We start from the raw sequence: 21,259 nt of genomic DNA on the forward strand, positions 1-21,259 counted from the left end.
GATAGATAGATAGAGAGAGAGAGAGAGAGAGAGATGATAGATAGATAGATAGATAGATAGATAGATAGATAGATAGATAGATAGATAGATAGATAGATAGATAGATAGAAAGATAGAGAGATAGATAGATAGATAGATAGATAGATAGATAGAGAGATAGATAGATAGATAGATAGATAGATAGATAGATAGATAGATAGATAGATAGATAGATAGATAGATAGAGAGATCTCAGCTGTCAGCAATACAATTAAAAATATGTCACCTGTAACCAGGGATGGCTGAGACACTTGTCCACGCTGTACCTCTTCCTCATCTTGACCTGGAGAAGATTGTTGATCAGATCTGTGGCTGTGAAGGGAAAACAGATAATGTTACTAAACTGATCTCCCATCGTCTCATACTTGCAGCATTACAGCATGCAACAGACACCTAAAGAGGAAAAACTGTTCACAACAAGAGATAAATATCAGTAGTGAGACAAGAAGAAGAAGAAGGGGGGTTAGAGTAGCCGGGCTCACCACACATCAACAGTTATTTCCTCCTCTGTGTGGGAGGAGCTGCAGTTTGGGCAGTTGGGGAGAGTTTGGAAGTGAATCATCTCGACCGCAGACGAGAGGAGACAAGAGAAGACAGAGAAAACCAGACGTGTAGGTGGTGAGGACACTACCCAGGCTGCTGGCTGTCAGTCTGGCACGAACACACAAGTGCAGCCAGGCCACCGTGTTCTGACAGGAGTGAAGGACTGCTAGATCAAACCACGCATAATTGAATATGGAGCAGGCCGACAGATTACCTTCGGGGGAGATATCCTTCCAGGGCGTAGGAGGGTACATGAAGGCAGCATTCTGGATCTGATCGTTAATGTCCTCGTCCTCGTTGAAGGGGAACGTCCCGCTCAAGCTGACGTACACGATGACCCCCACCGACCACATGTCTAAGGAGCGGTTGTAGCCTTTGCTGCGCAGCACCTCTGGGGCCAGGTACGCCGGCGTGCCCACGACAGAGCGCCGGAACGACTTCTCGCCGATGATGCGGGCAAAGCCAAAGTCGCAAAGCTTCACCTGGTTCAAAACAGAAATATCGTTTTATACACAAGCGGACAAAGACGGAAACACTGACGCGTTTGTGTTTATTTTTTTCATCTTACCTGAGGAAAGGGCTCTGCAGAGGCCAGCAGTACATTCTCAGGCTTCAAGTCACAGTGAACAATGTTTTTGAAGTGCAGATGTCTCAGGGCCACCAGGATCTGTCGCAACCGAAAGGGAAGAAACACAGATTGAGCTCCTGAAATCCAGATAACTGTATGTCTAATTGGTCTTAAGGTTTTGTTTAGACCGGCGTCTGAATGTTTCCATGTAAACAGCATGAGGTATAAACAGGGTAATGTTTATGTATTCTGTTCAGTCGAATCTACGGCACGCTAATGCCCTTAAATACTTCCATCCTGACCGGTGCCTTCAGATAAAGACACGTGCCCTCGTCTCCTCATCCAATCTATATTCATGATCGCTGGCCTAAGCTCGTGCTGCACGCATGTCTGCTCGTGGCCCTTCACCAAAAACCACAGAGCGCCTGGCTCCCCCTGTCCTGACCCTGGCTCTGACAGAAGTCCTCCCCGGGCCACATCAGAGCCCCGGCCCCCGCCGCAGCTAATGCAGCTGTTGATAATGGCCCCGCCGCTCCTGTTTGGGACCCGGGATCAGCAGAGGCCCGGGGGCCCGCTGCTTCTTCTAATCAAACCCCCCCCCAAAGCCACCGGCGTGCGGCAGGCTGTGATCCACAGGGCCAGGGAGGAGGCCGTGATGCCATGCAGACTGATCGCGTAAACAACCCAAACCCTGACACACACACATGCACAAACACACACACAAATCAGCTCACCACAAGAATAAACAGGCCCTGGAGATGAGGCACAGACTCGCTCACAGGGGGCTAACACACCCCCAAAAGAGAGGGAAGGATACAGGGAGGGAGGAGAAGAGAAGCTACGATGGAAAATAAAGAGACCAGACACACAAATGAAAGCAGGAGTTGAAGAAACAGGTTATTAAAAAGTGTGGAAGGATAAAAGATGCAATTGGTTATCTGTTTATTTGACGATAACCAGCTGCGAGAGAGAATATGGTAACATTAAGTTACAGATCGTTCTTGTTAGGGTCAGCTTGTAACAGTTGGAATCTTAATGGCACAGTCACACATACACAAATGTAGCAGTGCTGCCCCCCCCCCCCCCCCCCCCCATACGCTTCCAATCTTTGAGAGCGAGGAGGCTAAAACACGATTTGCCTTCTGTGGCGAGGCAAATCGCAGTGTGGCTGCTCGTGGAGTCCCACTTTGGTGAATATTTGACAAGCAACATTTGCTTCGCATACACATCTGAGTAGAGACAAAACGTCAGAAAGAGACGGAGCAAAATGTATTTTCCAGAAACACACACACACACACACACCTGTGTGACCAGGAACTTGGTGATGCGTTCGGGCAGCTTGCTCTTCTCGCTGGACAGGATCATCTCCAGCATGTCGCCGTGCAGCTTCTCCATGACAACAAAGACCCGCTCCGGCGTCTCGAACATGCACTCCAGGTTGACGATACCTGGGTGGTGCAGATTCTGAGGAAAAGCCGACACAAGGACTAAGAGACGAGCTCCTGTTCGAGCCTGCAGAGCTCACTATCCATTATAAGGGGATGTCTCTTCTTTTAATTCTGAGAATCATTTCGGGTTGTTTGGTGGAGTCCGGTCATTACCTGTAATATGGCCACCTCGTTCCTGAGCTGGCTCTCCTGCTTGGTGGGAAACCTCATCTTGTCGATGACTTTAATGGCCACATCTCTGCCGCTCTTTCTGTGTTTGCCTAAGATACAATGGGACATGGGAGAATTATTTAAACAGCCTAAAAGATGCATAGAAATTTACAGCAGATCTATTGTGTATAAAGGTCAGATGTAGAGACATACCTCCATACACGATGCCGAACTGGCCTGACCCCAGCACCTCATCAGAAAATATTTGGTACACCGAGGCGATGTCCTGCACGGAGAGGATTTGCGTGGTTACTTAATGATTGTGTTTTGTTTGTACTTGTGTGAAAAATTTGGTTAAACTTTCCATGCTGTCAATTGAAATCAGTATCGTTACATCATCTAAATCCTGGCAAAACCCCTGCTCCTCCGCAAATATTTAACTTTCACTCGATGCAGAAGTGCAACCGAGACGAAAACCCCTCGGAAAAAAAACATGAGGCTGCAGCTTCCCCATTTGTGCGGCACGGAAGCTTCCACCGGAGGTTTTGGTTGAAACACATTAAGACTAGGGATATGATTTCTGATGGTTAGCGCGACAGCCCCTTCTTTAGCAACTTCTTTCCCTGTTCTGGGAAACTGTGCAACAGTGATCTGAAGAAGAAAAGTAGCCCCACTCACCACATTCTCCTGGATCTGGCAGTTGGACACAGATATGCTGATGGACAACTCTTCTGAAAGAGAAGACACATGATGGTTCCACATTCGACAAGCGAAAAATGTCTCTTCGCCGAAGCATAAAGACGCCGGTCACTCGATCGGTCAGTGAAGTGATTGTTGTCTGATGCTCACATACTAGTGTTTTTCTCTTACACAACTTTACCCTCTATCGCAGCTGCATGCAACACATCACAACCCCTTGCAATGAAGCATTTTATTACACTATAAACTGGCTATGCAATAATCTGAGAAACTATGTGTGACTGGGTGTTGCAAGTATGCAGGAGCCCATAATGCAAACAATGAACAGAAAGTCAGAGACGAGAGCAAATGCAAAGTAATGAAGCTGTGACCGTCGGCTGATGTTACGCACAACATCATATTTTGCATTTGCTTTAATCTCTGACTTGCTACTCATTGTGGAGATATGAAATATGATGTTGGGATCATTTGGCTCAAGGTAAATAGTAACTTCTATGTATCTATATAGTGCTTCTGTAGCCACTCAAAGCTCTTTACAGTTCCATCTGGATCGGTTTTGGGTTCATTATTGCCCAGGGACTCTTTGGCAAAATGGGGGAATGGGATCGAACCGCCAACCCTCTGGTTAGGGTTTGAACCGTTGTACCTCCTGAGCCACAGTTGCACATATATATATATTTTTTAATCTGGGAAAATAACTATTTAAACCAACAGGAAAAACCAAATGAATCCAACTAACATGTAAGTTCATAGCATGGACCGTTTCATACAGAGCTGAGCAGTCATTTCTGAACACTCTCATGGTTTCAGAAGTGACCCGATGAATTGCTGTTCCACATATTCCGATTGTTTTGTGACAGCCTCGTTTTACTAATGTGATGCACACACTGAAAATCATTTGCTTCTAATGATCAGGTCTCTCATTTTATATCTTATAGTCAGTTTATAACCAAATAGCCTCTAATGACATTCTACAGGCTCCTGTCTTTGCTGTTAGGGAACAAACGTGTGAGAAAAACAACACCTCTGACCAGAGTGAGAATCAGATTCTGCACAGTCAGTCACAGTCATACAGTGACTTGCCTCATGCTCACACTTATTTGGCCTGTAGACACTTAAACAGGGCTTCCCCTTCCTCTCCAAAGTTCAGTTGGTTCACCTGTATTTTTTAATGCCACCTTAACCGAAGTCGTGTAGGCAGGGTCTTCTATCCTTTGGCGCGGATCTCCCACCTCTCACAAACACAATGTAGATAAGAGACACTACATTTGGAGTTGCCCTAGTCTGTACTTTAGCTTCATAAAACAAATGAAAGTTTGAATCATCTCCCTTTAAATATTTGAATATCTTGTTTTTAGGTTGATCATTTGTAGCCATGAAGAAACTATTATATCTGATATCAAAATCGTGGTCTTCCTTGGACCTGTTATAAAAGTATGCGCACAATTAGTCTTGATTCTAAAGGTATTTTTAAATTAATTTTCATATTCATTCATAACTTTGTCATTCATTCCATTGCAACCACAACATCAGTGCTTTTTGCACTTGAGGGCTGTTTGTATATCAAACTTACTGTGATCTTTTCCCTGACCGGCACCACTGGCCACACTGGACTGGGGGGTGACGGGCATCAGGGCCTGTCTGATGGCCTTCTCCCAGCCCTGGGCGACCTCCATGCCCACCCCCGAGGCAGCCAAAGCGGGGCTGTGGTAGTGGCTGACGTTGTTCTCTCCCACGTAGTACACCATGGTGCCTGTGATGATCTCGAAGCAGTGAGGGTTGCTGCCCTGGGCCAGACTGCTGTAGTCTCTGGACTGCTCGACCTGGAGGATCTCGGACAGAGGGATTTCCTGTAAGGGAGAGGGCGAGAGGGGGTTACAGCAAGTCACATTATATTTTAATATTATAATTCTAAAATGAAAAGGATTCAGAAAAAGATTTTCTTTCGTTCTTAATATAGTTTAAATGTCCCACTTTATTAACATGGGCGACGATGTGGGACAGCATGATTTGGATAATCTAGGACAGTTAATAAAGTTCCCTTATTGAGGGAGTATGCATTTAAGGACTTCCTGAAGTATAAAAAACAATCCGATCGATCACGATGGATCTCTCACCTTTTGTTCCCTGCGAAGCTCCAATAAAATAAATAATCTGGTCTTGTTACTTGCTGTTGATTGCATTGTAATTGATACACCTTTAGGGTTCTTCTTCTTGAAAAAATATTACTTTTACATGTGAATATAAATGAAGAGAATCAAGAATAATATTCATGTTCCTGTTAAATTTCTTAGTCGGGCAGAATTTCCTTTTTCGGCCCAAAGAACACTAAAAACTGTGCCATGTCTCCTGTGGGAATGAAAGCTCCTTTCTTTCTTCTGGTGAGATCTTAAGGATTAAAGATAGGTATAATATGTTGGTCGAAAGTGTAACGCAGATATCAGAATATGTCGCAGAATTCAAAATTGCCAAAAATGTCCCAGATTACCTGAATTCCCCCCTACTCATGCTTATTCACCAATGAACGAGTACATTATACAGGCTGTATTTGCTTGAAAAAAGGAATAACATGGAGGAGAAAAAAAGAACAAAGATATTAAAACACTAAAATATCTAAATGGACAATCAGATAAATGGCTAAATATACATTGTATATAAGGGTAACTAAGGAAGGGTATGCTCACATGTGAACAAACAGAAGGTACAAACAGCTTGTGCTTGTACTTTAACACCAAAATATCTAAATGGATGATCAGAAAAATATATATTATACATAAATAAATAAACATTGAGGTGAAAAATTTAAAATTTAAATTAAAAACTGATAAAATAATAAATCACATCCCCTCACTTCAGAAAATTGGCTTGTTTCTATGTACCTTAAATGGGCAACGATAGTAAAATAAATTGTGATCATCTAATATAACTAAATGAAAACTAATTCTACAGATGCAGTGCTCACCCTACACAATAACATGACAATAATAGAGGTATTAACACTCACACAGTCTCCACACTCAGTTGCTCAGTTGTTGACTCTATAATCCGAGCTCTATCTTTCTCTCTTCCTCTTCTCTAAAGAGTGAACAGTGGCAGCACTCTTTAAAAGTTCCCCCCCTTCCCCTTCAAGCTCAGTGTCAAATCAAAGGAGAGGAGGGAGGGTCAAAAATCAGAAAAAACACAGAACTTCCAGCCAATGGGGGCTCCCTGAGGCACACGCTGTCCCCTCCGCGTGGCTCACCACAGGAGTATCAGATGAAGTGCTTGTGGTTAGCGGGGCCGGGTCACGTGAGCGGGGCCCTGCGGCGGCCGAAGCGCTCTGGTTCCCTGATTACAAGGCAGGGCCAGCCAGAGGCCCCATCTGAGCATGAGCCGCTGGCGCTACCGCTAGCCACTGAGACGAAAGACGCTGCAACTGCCATTCTTCTACTGGGTAGAGTGTGTGTGTGTGTGTGTGTGTGTGTGTGTGTTTTGATTGTGACAGCACTCAATCTGGCAGAGACAGAGAGAAGCCCCCTCACCCCATGAAAGGTTCTTCAGAGAAAAGCCACAAGTACAGGGGTCTCATCTTCAAACGGGAAGCTGTTATGGCTTCCAAATGGTGCAAATGGCTGCCATGCCTGGCAAGCGAGCCACCGCACGACCACCACTAATCAGATTGGAGGTATAAAGCAAAGGGGAGGACAGTGGGCGCACGCTGATGAGCAGCAGGCAAGGAACTTCAGAGAAATAATAGTAACATTTCCCGGATACAGATGGGGCAGATGGAGAAGCTGTGGTTTCTGAGCAGAAACCCCTGGAGGAAGCTTTTATCTAGTGTACAGGAGATCATCTCACGTTATCTATCACAGACAGAAACCTGCCGCTCTGCACGAGGCCTGCAAACCTTTCGAGCATTTACAGCGAACCTTCAATTAGCCTCCTGAAGGCCTTAAACAAGGCTGAGTGCCAAGTTGATAATAAAGAACCACATAAAGCCTCCTGTAAACAGGAGTCGGTCCCTGCGGAGGTTTCCTCCCGAGGCTTTGGTGGCCGAGGCTGCAGGGTGTGACAGAGTAATTGGGGAAGAGGGGTGAAGGGAGTCGAGCTGTTTTTCAGCCTTGTTTCACAACCAGTGACAGAGAGAAGAAAAGAAGGACTGTAAGCGCAGCTGCTTACACAACCACCACTTTTTAACACACACATGCGCACACACACACCCGAACACAAAGTGAGCGTGCCGCCCCTCGCTCTGGAAACTCTAGCGCAAAACCGACACACCCGCATAACTCTGACCACAACTCAAAGAGGTATCACAGTCTCAAAACATACAGAGCGACATGAACAATAAAATGATTACACCCAACCCACCCACCCTACACACACACACACACACACACATGAAGACAACCAACCAACACACACATGTGGAAGTATTTACCTCGCAGTTCCCTCCCTCGCTCTTCAGTGTGTAATTACTGTGCTAGTAAGCCCCTGCGGTAGTGTAATGACTGACTCCGGTGCTGGCATTGAGCGGGAAGTGTCACACACTCTCCACGACTGATTCTACAGATACAAATGGCATTTTTTATTCACTCGCAGGCACGGGGAACTCTGAGACAAAGGTTGAGCTATAAGATGTATGGTTGAGATAAAGATTCATTTCAATCATCCTTGGTTTTTGACTTTGAGGAAATAGATCCGTTTATTTTAAAAGGTCGCGCAGCAGATGCACTATTTTGGTACCGAAAGTTTCAACTCTATCTCCTCAAAACCCCTGAGTATATCCCATCTGACCCGATCCACAAGAGCTAAACACAGCGAGCGTTAGTGGCTGTGTCTTTTGACTGCATGGAGGAAGAGCAGAAAAACCCCAAGGGGAGTTTCAGCGAGACAAACTGACCTTCAAACACACAGGAACCTGCTGCTGACACATTTATTTACACACCTCTCATCAAAGTGGTGGCGGGCGGTATTTATATGAAAAAACACATCGAGGACTTCAGTATCACTCAAGCTGCTTTCAGACATGCACGCACATTGGCCTGAAATGTTCCAGAGGGGGCTGCATGCAAATGTCCGATTCAGCTGCTCTGGACATTTTCTGGAACATTTCCTGCCAAATGTCAATCTGAGAGCCTCCGGACTTTCTCTGGAGTTTCTCCTGGCAGCCCTCTAGTAAAAACCCTGGCTAATGTCCGACTGAGCCCATGTGAGAAAAACACCAAGAGATCCTCTGCATGAGTGAGTGGGTGTGTTGATGATGATTTTAACACACAACATCCGCAAAACTGAAAAAAATAAATATCTCAGGATGGAAAAGATGTGCCACAGACACAGACAAAGATGTCGACATAGAAAGACAATAAGATTCCAGAGCTGTTGGTGATAATGGCTGTTGATGTGCTGAAAAACAAAACCACATGATCTCGGCAGCAGTGTTTATACGTCTGTCCTATCTCCTACATGCTGCATCACCCCTGAACGCTCCGGGGATTTCTCTGTTGTTGAAAATGTGTATGAGCGTAGGAATCTCCTGCTGCGGTCTTCAAAACTGAAAGGCATACTCCGGCGAAGGCTAGAACCCAATTGGGTGGACATTCTCCGGAGTTCACATCTGAAAACGGACACAGAGACACAGAGGCGAGAGTTTCATTCTTACTTTGTAGAACTTGGCTCCAGTGTCGTTCTGGAAGAGACTCAGACTCTTGCCTTCCAGCCTCCAGTAGTGTCTCTTCCGCTGTTAAAGGGGAGTAAAACAAACACCACGTTAAACTGCCCAGAAACACAGCCAATGTTGCAGTAGTTGCTATTTATTTAGTTTCTCAAGCAAAATACCTTCTGCGCTGAATTCAACACATGAATTCAACAGCTTTGGAGAGAGGGAGTTTTCCCCAGCATTAAGGCTAAGCACAGCCCATTTCAGACTGGGCTCCTCTGTAGGGCTTTGGGAGGTTATCAGTCTTACCAGGTTGTCCCTGCTCGTATAATGTACCATCCAGCCCTCCTTCACTACAGTGGTGCTCCGCCTCTTGGTGTGTTTGATGGACTGGACCACCCGCATGAGAGGGATGTTGCTGCTGGTGGAAGGACTACACACACACACAAACACACACAAACACACACAGACAAAAGATACAAATATACGATTTTATTGGTTAATATCACAAAAATTGATAACATTTTAACAAACTAAAACCCTGTTAAGGAATAGTTTTAAATAAGCTTTTCTAGACAGCCAAGTTTTACCTGAGAGAAACCCTGCACAGAGAGTGATGCTTGATTTAATGTTTGCAGCCGTGGTGACAAACAAACATAAAAACTCCACTGCTGGCCTAGAATAAACTCAGGCAATGGCCAGTTAGACCTGGTGGTTTAACACACAACCACAAAGTCCCCGGTTTCAATTAGGACGGTGACCTTTCATGCAATTCTTCCTCCATCTCTCCCTTTTTTCTGTCACTCTGCACTGAAATATCCAAAACAAGTACTATAAAAAAAAGCCGAATTTGGGAAGGTGGCCCCGTCAGGGCTCAAACAGCCATGGATCTGTGTCTGAGGAGTGCAGTGGTCCTGAGCCGTTCGAACCGCTGGCACAAGCTTATCTCACCAGCGGATCAAATGGTTTATGAGTCAGAGACAGCCGAGGGGCAGAAGGGGATGGGGGACGTCTCTGAATGGCAGACATTGTGGTGACTTGGGGGTTTAATTTCAACAGAGATTTATAGATGTATATAAATAAATGTCACATATCTATAAATATCATGACATGAATACGATGAGGTTGACTCTACGCAAGCATTGGCCTTAAAATGCCGGAGATGGTTTGAAACACCAGGGGGCGTTTTGAGCCAAGTTAAAGCCATTCATTTCGAAAGTTTTTGGTCATAAATGTGAGATTAAAACCAGCATTAATGTATTTCATCAAATAACACTCTTATTATTTAGCTAGACAGCTCAACAACACATTTGAGTGTGCAGTATCTCTTTACATCAGCATCTTCACACCTAATCATCTTGATGGGCTCTTCATCCTTTTCTCTATCCAAGAAGGGAGAGTCCATGTCGAACATCCTCTCCTCTGGTGTCGAGGGTTCCTCTGGGTCATCCAGTCCTCTGCCGCCCTCCATGTCACTACTGTCCACCTCCATCGTGTCCATGGTCGTGTCTGAATCCGGGCCGGGGCTGGCCGGCTCTATAAATATGCACATGAAAAATTGAAATATTTGAAATCCCAAATATCGACGGGTTATAACACTGTCACTGCGAAACAAGATGAACTGATTACCTCCATTGAAGTCCACCTCTCCTAAACAGTCTCTTGGCACCTTCGAAGCACATCGTTTGTGGCAGTTGAATCTGCAATCTTGTCATTGAAATAAAAAAAACAATGCCAACTTATGATTATGGTAAAAAGCTGCCATGGTGTTCTCAAGTGATCTCCTTGAAACACACTCTTCATACCTTTACACTGCATGCCCTGGCGAAAGAGACCCTTGAGCAGACGCTTGCAGTACTGGCAGATCGTCGGCCGCGTGTAGGTGTGTATGGCGAAGGTGTGCGGCACCTTGACCCGCCCCAGCACCAACTTCTCCATCCAGATCGGCCTGCCGCTCCAGGACAGGATCCGCTTCCCCGCCTCCTGATGGGACCTCTGCTGCTGAGGGGGTTGGAAGGATTTAAAAAAAACAGACAGGGACAGACTGTATTTACCAAAGTGAAAGATGGAGGGATGTCCAGAGGAATTAAAAAACATCTGCTGGAAGGAAGCAAATGGAAAAATGGAACGAAGAACGGCCTCAACGGATGTGTGGGAGCGATAGGGAACGACAGTGAATAATGAGATGGCAGTCGAAGAAGAGACAGAAGTCAGTGGAAAAAGCTAAACTGTCACACTGAGTTAGCATGACTCAACCCTGGTGGTCCCTCCACTGTTATTAGATTTGTCATGTTTTACCACATATAAGCACTTAATCCTGCTTTTATATGAATAAATTGAGTCGTCTGGAAGCTGCTGACAGAAACGGGAACGGAGCGATCTCTCATTTTCGCCAGCGAGTGAGCAAATACACAAACGAGGACTTTTAATGTCATTAGCGTAATCATATTTCCTGATGACCTTTTCGAGGGGACATGGACAAGAGGAGAATATTCCATTGTGGGCTTATCCCTAAAACTGTTTCATAAGACCTCGCTGAGGATCTCTCAGCGCTGAGCTATGCCTCTCTCAATTCAATTTTCTGAATCAGTGGCGTTCCACAACAGGGCCCAGGAGATACGAGGGAAAAAGAGCCAGTTTTGCTAAGTTTAGAAACAGCACGCAGAGCGGCTACCTCACATTCTTGGCTCGGTCACCTGGCTTCCAATCTGATTTAGGTTGATGTCAAAACTGCAGCCAGCTCAGTGTATGCACAGAGGATAAAAATAATCATCACAGTCGCCGACTCCTACTCCTTTCTTTTTATACTATGAGTAGTTTGGGGTTCGCCCCTTTTGGGAATAACTCACTTAACTCACTCGGGCCTGAACACATCTGGCTCCAGCACACCTGAGACACCAAGGAGAGCAACGGCAGCTGACGGCAGATGGCGTCCCAGCAGATCTCCGGTTCGAAAAGAACTCTGGAGAGAGCTGGGTAGGCCGAGCTCGAAGCCCTGGTTCACAGGTTGATGGTGGAGGACCTCAGGAAGTTCAGCTGACAAGTTCGAGTAATCCATAACCTCCCTATAGTCAGACAGTCTGTCGGCACATAGGGAAGTGAGGAATACCAGGGACTAAATCACAGTCTCACCTCATCCAGGATGACGACGGCATTCTCAGCAGGTGCCGGCCGGGGGACAGAGAGGGACGGTACGGGCAGGGAGACATTGGACAGTCGCCTCTTCCTCACACCGGTGCAGTTATTCGGGATCTTAAAGGCACAGCGCTTGTGGTAGTTCAGCCCACATCCTTAAAAACAAAAACACAGAAGACATCGGTCACAAAAAACAAGGATTTATTTAGAAAATTAGCTACAAGATGCATGAAAGGGCCTCTATACCACAATTTATGACTACGTGTGTTTGCACTTATTGATGTTATTAATGTTTTTAATCAAATTCACAGTCAGGGAGGTCTTCAGACGCTGCCGTATGACAAGAACATGAAAGAGTTTGATTTGAATCTGATCCAACAAAGCCAAAAAATGAAAGCGAGCCGTCGTGCCATAACTCCACTGGGATCTGAATGTCAAGCATTTCACTGGCTGCAGTGCTTGGACTGAATCTTTCTTGTTTGCTTGTGTATCTCTCAGATACATTCTTGAGGTCAGAGATGTCGTGTGTTTGTGCATCTGGGTGGCTACAATAGGAGCCAGGCTGGATTTCTAGTGAAAAAGGTCTTAGAGAAGTCAAAGGCTCGGAGTGAGAAACAGTTTGCTGTGTAGTGTTTGTCCAGGTGTGTGTGTGTGTGTGGGTGTGTGTGTGTTGGTGTGTGTGCATGCTCCTGACCTTCACATTTGAGCCCCTGCCGCACCAGACCCCAGAGCATCTCCCCGCAGTAATCGCAGAAGGTGGGGGCCTTGTAGGAGTGGACAAAAAGGGCATGGGGTCGGATCTGGAAGTCTTCAACTGTCGCTTGAGCTAAAAAAATAAAACAAATACGACACACACAAGATGTATAACTAAAACTTGGCGGGAGCAAAAGAAATCTGGAAAATCATTTTGCAAAGGAAACTGAAGGATTGGAAGAGAAAAAATGAGAAAAAGATGACAAAGGAAGCAAAAGAGCAGCAGTTAAACACATGTATTTATCAACTATTTGATACAGTTTTCATTATTTAAAGCAACACTGCAGACAATACAGTCTCATTATGTATGTATGATGTACTTGTGTTGAGGTAAAACCTTTAAAGGAAGTTTTTCTACACAAGAAAGCAAAGAAGAACATGTCTGCCAGTGCTGTCTTGTAAATGCCGAATCCACTTTGCTCCCCTAGAGGGCGTCACATCTTCACTGGCACCACTTCAATTTCATCATTGCTTGTATCAAAGTGACAGGGAAAACACCCATGGGAGAGCGGAGACCCACAGTGTGACCCTGTTATATCCATCTCTGTTATTCTGCTCGTAATAATAAATCCAACAAAGCTGTGGCCATGTTTTTTTTCATTCTGTTTCTCTTCCTCTCTTCAGGGTTTGTTTTCAAACAGACGCTCTGAGCTCACTGCTGGAAGCGAGGCTCGGCTAATCACGACTGTGAATCATCAAAGATGTGGAGATGAGTAAGATCAACTTGTGTGTTTGCACATGTGTGTGGGGGGGGGGTGGGTGTGTGTGTGTCTCTTCTTTTGTGTTCCTCTGCAATCCTCTGACCAGTGACCATCAAACACAATAGTTCATCTTAACGCTCAGGTTAAGCTGCAGAACTTGCTGCAGGAGTTAGTGCGGTTGACGGTGGTGTCACGTAACGTGTGTGTGTGATTCAACCGATCACTTTTTTGTTTTCTCCTGGGATGAGCGGGGACAACATTCTCAGCTGTTGTTTGCCGTGATTAGATACAGACTTGCACAACAAAGTATGACATTTGGCCAGTGATAAATTAAAAAGAGCATTTTCCTTTGTCAGGAATCTGCACATGCTCCATATAAATTAAAGAGAAAACATGCTTGGAGAAAACAAAGTTAGTCAGAGGAGGAAAAAAGTATCAGATGTCACAGGAAGTTAAATTGTATCAATTTGATTTGTTCACTTTACGAAAAAAAATGCAACATTTCAACAGAAATGACAGGTTGAGGGCTAATTTCAGCGTCACGGCCTGGAACCAATGTGATGAGAGATATTTTTTGAGCAGCATTAATGTAAACAGGGATCGTCAGGCCACATTTTTCCATGGTGGGGTGATGCAGGCCGTTTTGATTTGAGTGAGGAAAGAGCACATAGGCGGGTCACATGTCACAGCTCCCTGGCACAGGCACATGAAAGGCAGCATTCATGAGCGTTTTCACACACGCCTGCAAAACAACCGGCTGCTTCTTAGCTGCCGCAGTGTTTTGTATTGCCCGTCGTGCTTATTAGCATCAAACGACGGCAAACATAAGCCCGGCGCGTTGTTTTTTCGCTGCGCTTCTCACGAGCGGAGAGGCTCACAATGATTCGCTTTGAGCCAGAGAGTTGACAAAGTTTCCATCTGACAAAAACATGTTTGCCGTATTTACGACAAACAGACAGTATTTTCTATAACGCCAATTTCACACCGCTGCTGGTGGCGAATGTGGAGCCTGCGGGAGCCGGTGGGAACCCGAGGCAGCGAAAGACAGAACAAAGGGACAATCGGTCGGGCCAAGCCTCAAACCTCATGGGCCTGAGATGGCCTGCGCCGCGTCGGCTGTGTCCAGGGCCGCCCCGCACATCAGAGCTTGTTTACACTCCACGGGTCTGCTACAATCACTTACTGCAGCGACAAAAAAAGCCCTCGCCTTTGAGCCCGCAGCCAAGAAAAAGCCACTTCTGACTCCCTCCCGCAGCAAGAGAGATATCCACATGGTCTCTCGCCCACAGCCGCGGAATCCAGCAGCAGGTTGGTCAGGGAGCGCAGAGGGCGAGGGATGACAGGGGACAAATTGTGGGGCGGAAAGGGTTCATATTTTTTTTCTCTGAACCAAATGAAAGGCTTGGGGATGTTGATCGCTGAGCTTGTGCTTCCCAAACAAAGATCAAGTGTCTGACATAGCAAAGCCCCTCTGAAGAGGAGGGACCACATTTATGGAGTGTTGAGTGAAAAGAAAAGGAATTTAAAAAAAGGCTTGCATATGTAGCAAATCTCAAATCTCCTTAGCGAGTAAATCTGTACAGTGTCTATAGCTCCTCAGGTGTGGATTACACCTGCAGATAGATTTGAAGAAGAAGACGCAGCAGAGGGAGGGAGGGAGGGAGAGAGAGAGAGAGAGAGAGATCGAGACAAAAAGAAACAAAAAGGAGGAAGTTCTCCAGTCCTTCGTCTGCATTCCTCAGCCCCGAAGTATCCTCAGATCCTGAACCTATACACCCATCCCACATAAATCCCCACAAACAATGGTCTCGCAGATCAGGGGAGAGGAGGAGACGCTCGGCACAGGTGGCGTCTAGTGCTTCCTCGCGGAGGCAGATGGAGCAGGAGAACAGATTAGAGCAGAACAGATACTCTAAAGCCGTTGGCTGCTCCCGGCCACGCACAGGAAGCTGATTCAGTCATCGCAGGAAGTATGACACAGAAAAACACCTGTGTAGATGTAACAGTGGTGGACCATGTGGGGCTCTGTTGTACCGAGCAACGTCTTTGTACTGGCATCGAAAAATAATGGAGAATGCGATATCATTTCCAGCTATTGAAGCCAAGTTGAGGATATTCTGAACGTCCCTTACTGACTGATTATTTTTGGTATTTTGCCTGATATGATCAAAGTATTATTAACATGTGATACGGATAAAAATAAAGTAATTTCATATTGAGATAACTCATGTCTGAAGGGTTCAGTCTGACTGACATGTTTTTATTTATAATCTATGGAAATATTTAACTGTGTGGGGATAATTGTCCTAATAAAAGACGTCAGAGTTTTTCTTTTCCACTAAAATCTCAATCTCTCTCAGAAAATCTCTCTGAAATAGCTGCAGTGCAAGAATAAGAGCTCTAATGTCGAGTTTGAGTTTTGAGAGCTCTAATGTTGAGTTTGAGTTTTGAGAACATTTTCCTTATACCGATTTTGATACCTTGAAACAAGTATTTCCTTTAAATAGGTCGAAACGGAAGTTTTGCTTAAGGTGCACGTTGCAGCTGTACTTGTGGAACTGCAACACCTTCTTCTTCTTCTTCTTCTTCTTCTCCTCCTCCTCCTCCTCCTCCTCCTCCTCCTCCTCCTCCTCCTCCTCCTCCTTCTTCTTCTTCTTCTTCTTCTTCTCCTCCTCCTCCTCCTCCTCCTCCTCCTCCTCCTCCTCCTCCTCCTCCTCCTCCTCCTCCTTCTTCTTCTTCTTCTTCTTCTTCTTCGCTGCTCTAAAAACAGTACAGCACAACTACAACTGAAGGTGGCCGCAGTCAACTGACCGGATTGGTCATGAGCTTGGCTACTGACTGAGGTTTGATCCACACCTCTGCTCTGAGGCGGAGTATGTGTGCAGCATATATGATATACCACAGTAAAAAGGGATCCATCCATGTAACACCCAGGGTTTAAGCTGAAGTTACGTCAATAAGCTAAATCCTGCTCGGTAGTAAAGGCCTCAAGCCTCTGATGGAAACTTTGACGAGGGAGACAGAAACCAAAACAAAAGAAAACACCAATTCATCATGAAAAATAAAAGCAGGTCAGTGAGTGAGTGTTGTGCTGAGTGATTCACCCGCAGGAATAACATTTCATTCAGGCCTCGGAGTTTCAGCGAGTACAGACGACTCTGACAGCAGCTGATCCACTGAGCTGCCTTGAACGAGACAACACAGGCAGTGAGTGCTGGAAGGTGTGTCAGCCGTGACTAAAAGTCCGGCTTCCTCCACTTTATTAGTTTAAGGCAATGGTCTGGATTTTAATAACACTTGGTTTGTGACTGTATGGTGGAATTTTACTCTCCTATTTCTCCTGTTTGGGGAGTGAAAAGAAGCGTGACCTTACGTCTGTTGGTTTTGGACTTCAGTCTGATACGAACCCTGAGCCAACAGAGCCACTGCACTACATGTTGTATACAGTCTCTGCTTGTGTTTCAGCTGACACACACAAATATGAAGATAACTGAATAAATGTTTTTTCCTCATTGCAATATACGGGTTAAATAGGCTCTAAAGTCTCTCTTATATTTAAAACTTGATCTTAAAACATTAAACATTAAATGCAAAAATTAAACATCCCCACCAAACCGATAAAAAGCTAAAAGTTACTTGGATTACTTATAATCACAGTAAAGCTTTAAATTCTCCGGATTTTCGTTTCTGAAAATGGCTTAAGAGGTACAAACTCTTGCTGTGACCAAACCATGAAGCGAGTGACCTTTGTGGGCAACGTATAGACCACAAAGCCAGAACGGAAATCAGACGATCTACTTTGAGCCACTGCACAACTGCCCGCATAGCCAGCTCATTAGCTTTGTCACCGGCTTGCATTGCATCCTAGGACAGGTTGCCTCTAGAGGTATCCCCCATGTGGATCTTTAGTCACTCACAAATGAAAGGACACATCTTGAGGATTCCTCAGAAATGGGACACCCTACACAAGCCACAATCCATCTTCAAATGCATTCTCTGAAGAGGCACTACTTCAATACACATTAACTTAAATTTGCAGTGCGGTTTACGTACCAGAGAGCACCACCTCGATGAGGTCTCCTTCATGAATGTCTTCTGCACAGGTCAGCCTCTGCAGGATGTTCTCGTCGCTCAGGTCGTGGCGGAACAGCAGGATCTTGTCGTACATGCCAAAGAAGCCGCACTCAGGGAACTGAGGAGAAGTAGATATATGAGTTGTTAGATGGAGGCAGAGTGAAGATGCTAGGGAAACACTGAGCCTGATAAAAACAAAGAAGATAGAGGTGACGAAACAAACTGTAACTCTGATTAAGAAAGCTGACAGAGTTTGTCTGACTCATATTTACGATCTGTGCAATAGTAAACATCCCGAAAATATACATAAGCACACACACACACACGTTACATCATATCCAGTGGCTTGCAGGGGTAGAGTGGTCGTCCTCCAACCTGAAGGTCGGAAGTTCGATCCCCAGTCTAACCCATCTGCATGCCGAAGTGTCCTTGGGCAAGATTCTGAACCCTGAATGGCCCCCCATAGAATAACAAAGGGCTACGAATAGATGCACTGTATGAATGTGTGTGTGAATGGGTGAATGTAAAACTATACTGTAAAGAGCTTTGAGTGGTCCTCAAAGACTAGAAAAGCGCTTTATAAATATAAAACCATTTACCATTACATCACAATCCGTATGAGGAGTGTTTTGAAACCTCAGGAAGTGAGCTCTTGCTAAGACCTGCTTTCCTCTTTCAGACAGTCTCAACATAAAGTTAGAGGAAATACCACGAAAACGACCCGTCACTGACAACTGATACTCAATATCCTTTCCACCATCAATATTAATGTCCCACATTTATTATCATTCGTAAAAACCAGCTGCAGAGCATTATGAGCAAATCTGGAGTATTTCATTTCCCACTTTTCCATTAATACATTGATATCTTAATGCAAACCTGGAATAATCATGATAAAATGCTTGAAAAATGAAAGTAATGCATTGGGTGTATGTTTTAATAAAGGTGCACACAGAAAAATCCACTTTTGGCCTTTCTGGCACATCCAAGGTCTTCGTCAACAGCATCTGTCGCCATCATTGCAGAAGTCTGGGCCAAACCAAACCGAGACAAACCAGGTCATGAACTGGAGCCGGGCGCACTGACGTAAAGTCATGTGACAGAGGAAGGGGGCGGGGAGGAGGGTTGGAGAGTGAGGCGTGCAGGAGGAGGAGGAGGTAAACATCCTGTGAGGAGTAGAGGAGAATCAGCGCACAGGAAGTGCAGCGCCAGTCAATACTGAGTCACTTCCTGCACTGAAGGCAGCTCAGCCTTTTGGAGAGGCTGTTGTCATAAGCATAGAGCTAAGAAAGTGTGTATTTGCAAATATCAATTTTACAAATACACAAATTCAAGAAGAATGCCGTTTCGAACACCAGTGGAAAAAGCCAGTCATCAGCAGATGGATGTCCTGAGTGGTAGGAATTCATGAATTGGGGCACCGTCATTTAACACCAAAGCCTGAGCGTCAGGATCAATGCCAAGCAGGCTGGTACTGGAAGATCTACCAGCTGTTTCCCCCTGAACACGGGTCACACACAATGGGCCACACAAGAACAATGCCACCGCAGCCCAGGAGCCCTGAGGTGGGCATAGTGTCTGTGCAAGGGACGCAGAAGACACCTGCAGACCTTTGACGACCAACAAACACACACACACACACACAGACAGTGAGAGAGATTGATGGCTCAGGAAAACACAGGGTATATACGAGACGACTCGTGTCAGTTCAATCTCGAAATAAACAATATATAGTTTGAACATCAGTATGTCAGAGTGGACGTTATATACAACTGTGACACTGCAAAAGGATGTGTTGTAAACTAGAATCTGATCCGATCAAAAAATGTATTGCACACAACCATAGACATCGGTCATATCATAGCTACACCAAGGGCTAACAGTTGGGCTGGGCTATCCGGCCAAACCTTATATCAAGACAAAACTTGATAAATGAATAAATAATAATAATAATAAATCTGTAGATAAATGTCACATTATTATTTCTTATCTGTTTATGTAATCATATATATTCTTCTCGAAACGGCGTTGTTAAAGGGATAGTTCACTCAGATATGAAAATTCACCTATTATCTACTCACCCTTATGCCGATGGGGGAAGTAGGTGAAGGGTTAGGGTTAAAAAAACTTTGGGAGTTTCAGGCATAAACTGTTTACCCCTGAGACTACAAAAGTGTTTTTTGGACTCAAACACTGACCCTTAATATGTTGGATGTTTTTCATCAGGAAAAAAAATATTATAAATTGTTTCCTGGGCAGTTGGTGAAAAAGCAATATTAAATGAAGTATTAAAAAATGTTATGAGTCATATCTTTTACCAAGTTTTCAGGTTCTGACTTCCATCGTATAAAGATATTTCAGCTGCTGCAGACACAAACAGGATAATGGAAATAATTTGACGGAAACAGTTTGTGAAGGAGAAAGTTCTACTCGACACCGAGGCACGTGGCTGAATGATGGAACGTTTCCGACTCGCCGGCTGCTTCTGACACAGCTACATCCTAAATCCTGTCACCATCTGAGGTGATTGATGCGATGTGGCCCAAACCTTCACCATCACCACAGGCAAGGGTGGGTGGCCGGGGGGGGGGGGGGGGGGGGGCATCCTTCCTGAGGCGGCTGCAGTGTCATGGTGGGGTTTTCCTCCACTCTCCTGGCATGCCTGATCTCCGACACACACACACATATTGTTGCCCAGGCCCGCATCTTGCCAGCTGAAGTCACCGCCTGTTGGCACTTTGTGCAACACTTTCCAGTGAAGAGAACAGGTTCCATTCCAGAGCAGGAGCATCTGCAGGCCGGCACGTAACAACCTCAGGGCCAGAGGACACTACTTTTTTCCAAGGTCCATTAAAGCAAGAGGAAGGTACAAGAACAATAGATGGGCTGGTTGGGGGCACACTTTAACAATATGTTGTTCAGTTCAAACGGATGAAAGGTATAATTGATGGCCAACCTGTGGGGATATGAAGTAGAAATCCCCACATCAACACATCTCTCCTCCCCGCGTGTAAAAAAACACACCATTCACCTCCTCCGTGCTCCCGTGCACACTCACACACACCCTCACCCGCACATGCTAGCGTGTTGGTCTCCAAAGCCCATAGTGACTAAGCATGTCTATTGTCATCTTCTAACGCAAATCCATTCAGAGGAGCAGCCGCGACCACACACACACACCAAAGACCCCGGCCGCAGAGGAGCTGTGTGTGAGGTCCACAAGTCAGCCTGGAAAGACGAGTGGAAAGGGGCTTTGCTGTAGTAAGCTTTTGTTAAACGAGCTAATCCTCCATTGATATGCTAAATCCTGTTATATGGAAAGAGAGTGAGAGACAGGAGAGGAGAGGAAAAGAAGGGAGATGATCTGGGTTGGGTGGGATCAGTCTGGTTTGAATAATCAAGTGTGCAGTTGATTGTAGCTGTTTGACAAAGCTCAAAATGATACATTGGAAAGTGACTCATAACTCCGCCATTTGCATCTAATGATAAATGTGATGTTAGAAACGGGGGG

At 45.3% G+C, this 21,259-nt stretch overlaps 1 protein-coding gene across 2 annotated transcripts in view; it reads right to left on the reverse strand.

The window, feature by feature from the left end:
* prkd3 (protein kinase D3) overlaps window positions 1–21,259 on the reverse strand; it is a 43,933-nt gene that overhangs the window by 2,766 nt on the left and 19,908 nt on the right. Inside the window, exons 3-18 of one of the 2 annotated variants that reach the window (XM_062397787.1) lie at window positions 17,728–17,866; window positions 12,915–13,046; window positions 12,218–12,375; window positions 10,891–11,083; window positions 10,715–10,792; window positions 10,435–10,621; window positions 9,395–9,518; window positions 9,089–9,166; window positions 5,021–5,297; window positions 3,427–3,479; window positions 2,962–3,034; window positions 2,752–2,858; window positions 2,453–2,614; window positions 1,151–1,249; window positions 797–1,064; window positions 266–351 (exon numbers count right to left, since the gene is read on the reverse strand). In XM_062397787.1, coding sequence (XP_062253771.1) covers window positions 266–351; window positions 797–1,064; window positions 1,151–1,249; window positions 2,453–2,614; window positions 2,752–2,858; window positions 2,962–3,034; window positions 3,427–3,479; window positions 5,021–5,297; window positions 9,089–9,166; window positions 9,395–9,518; window positions 10,435–10,621; window positions 10,715–10,792; window positions 10,891–11,083; window positions 12,218–12,375; window positions 12,915–13,046; window positions 17,728–17,866 — 2,214 coding nt within the window. Of the gene's footprint in view, window positions 1–265; window positions 352–796; window positions 1,065–1,150; window positions 1,250–2,452; window positions 2,615–2,751; window positions 2,859–2,961; window positions 3,035–3,426; window positions 3,480–5,020; window positions 5,298–9,088; window positions 9,167–9,394; window positions 9,519–10,434; window positions 10,622–10,714; window positions 10,793–10,890; window positions 11,087–12,217; window positions 12,376–12,914; window positions 13,047–17,727; window positions 17,867–21,259 lie in introns of both variants that reach the window. The other variant, XM_062397786.1, reaches the window with a different exon arrangement.

This window comes from Platichthys flesus, chromosome 10, assembly GCF_949316205.1.
Source record: "Platichthys flesus chromosome 10, fPlaFle2.1, whole genome shotgun sequence".
Lineage (NCBI taxonomy): Eukaryota > Metazoa > Chordata > Actinopteri > Pleuronectiformes > Pleuronectidae > Platichthys > Platichthys flesus.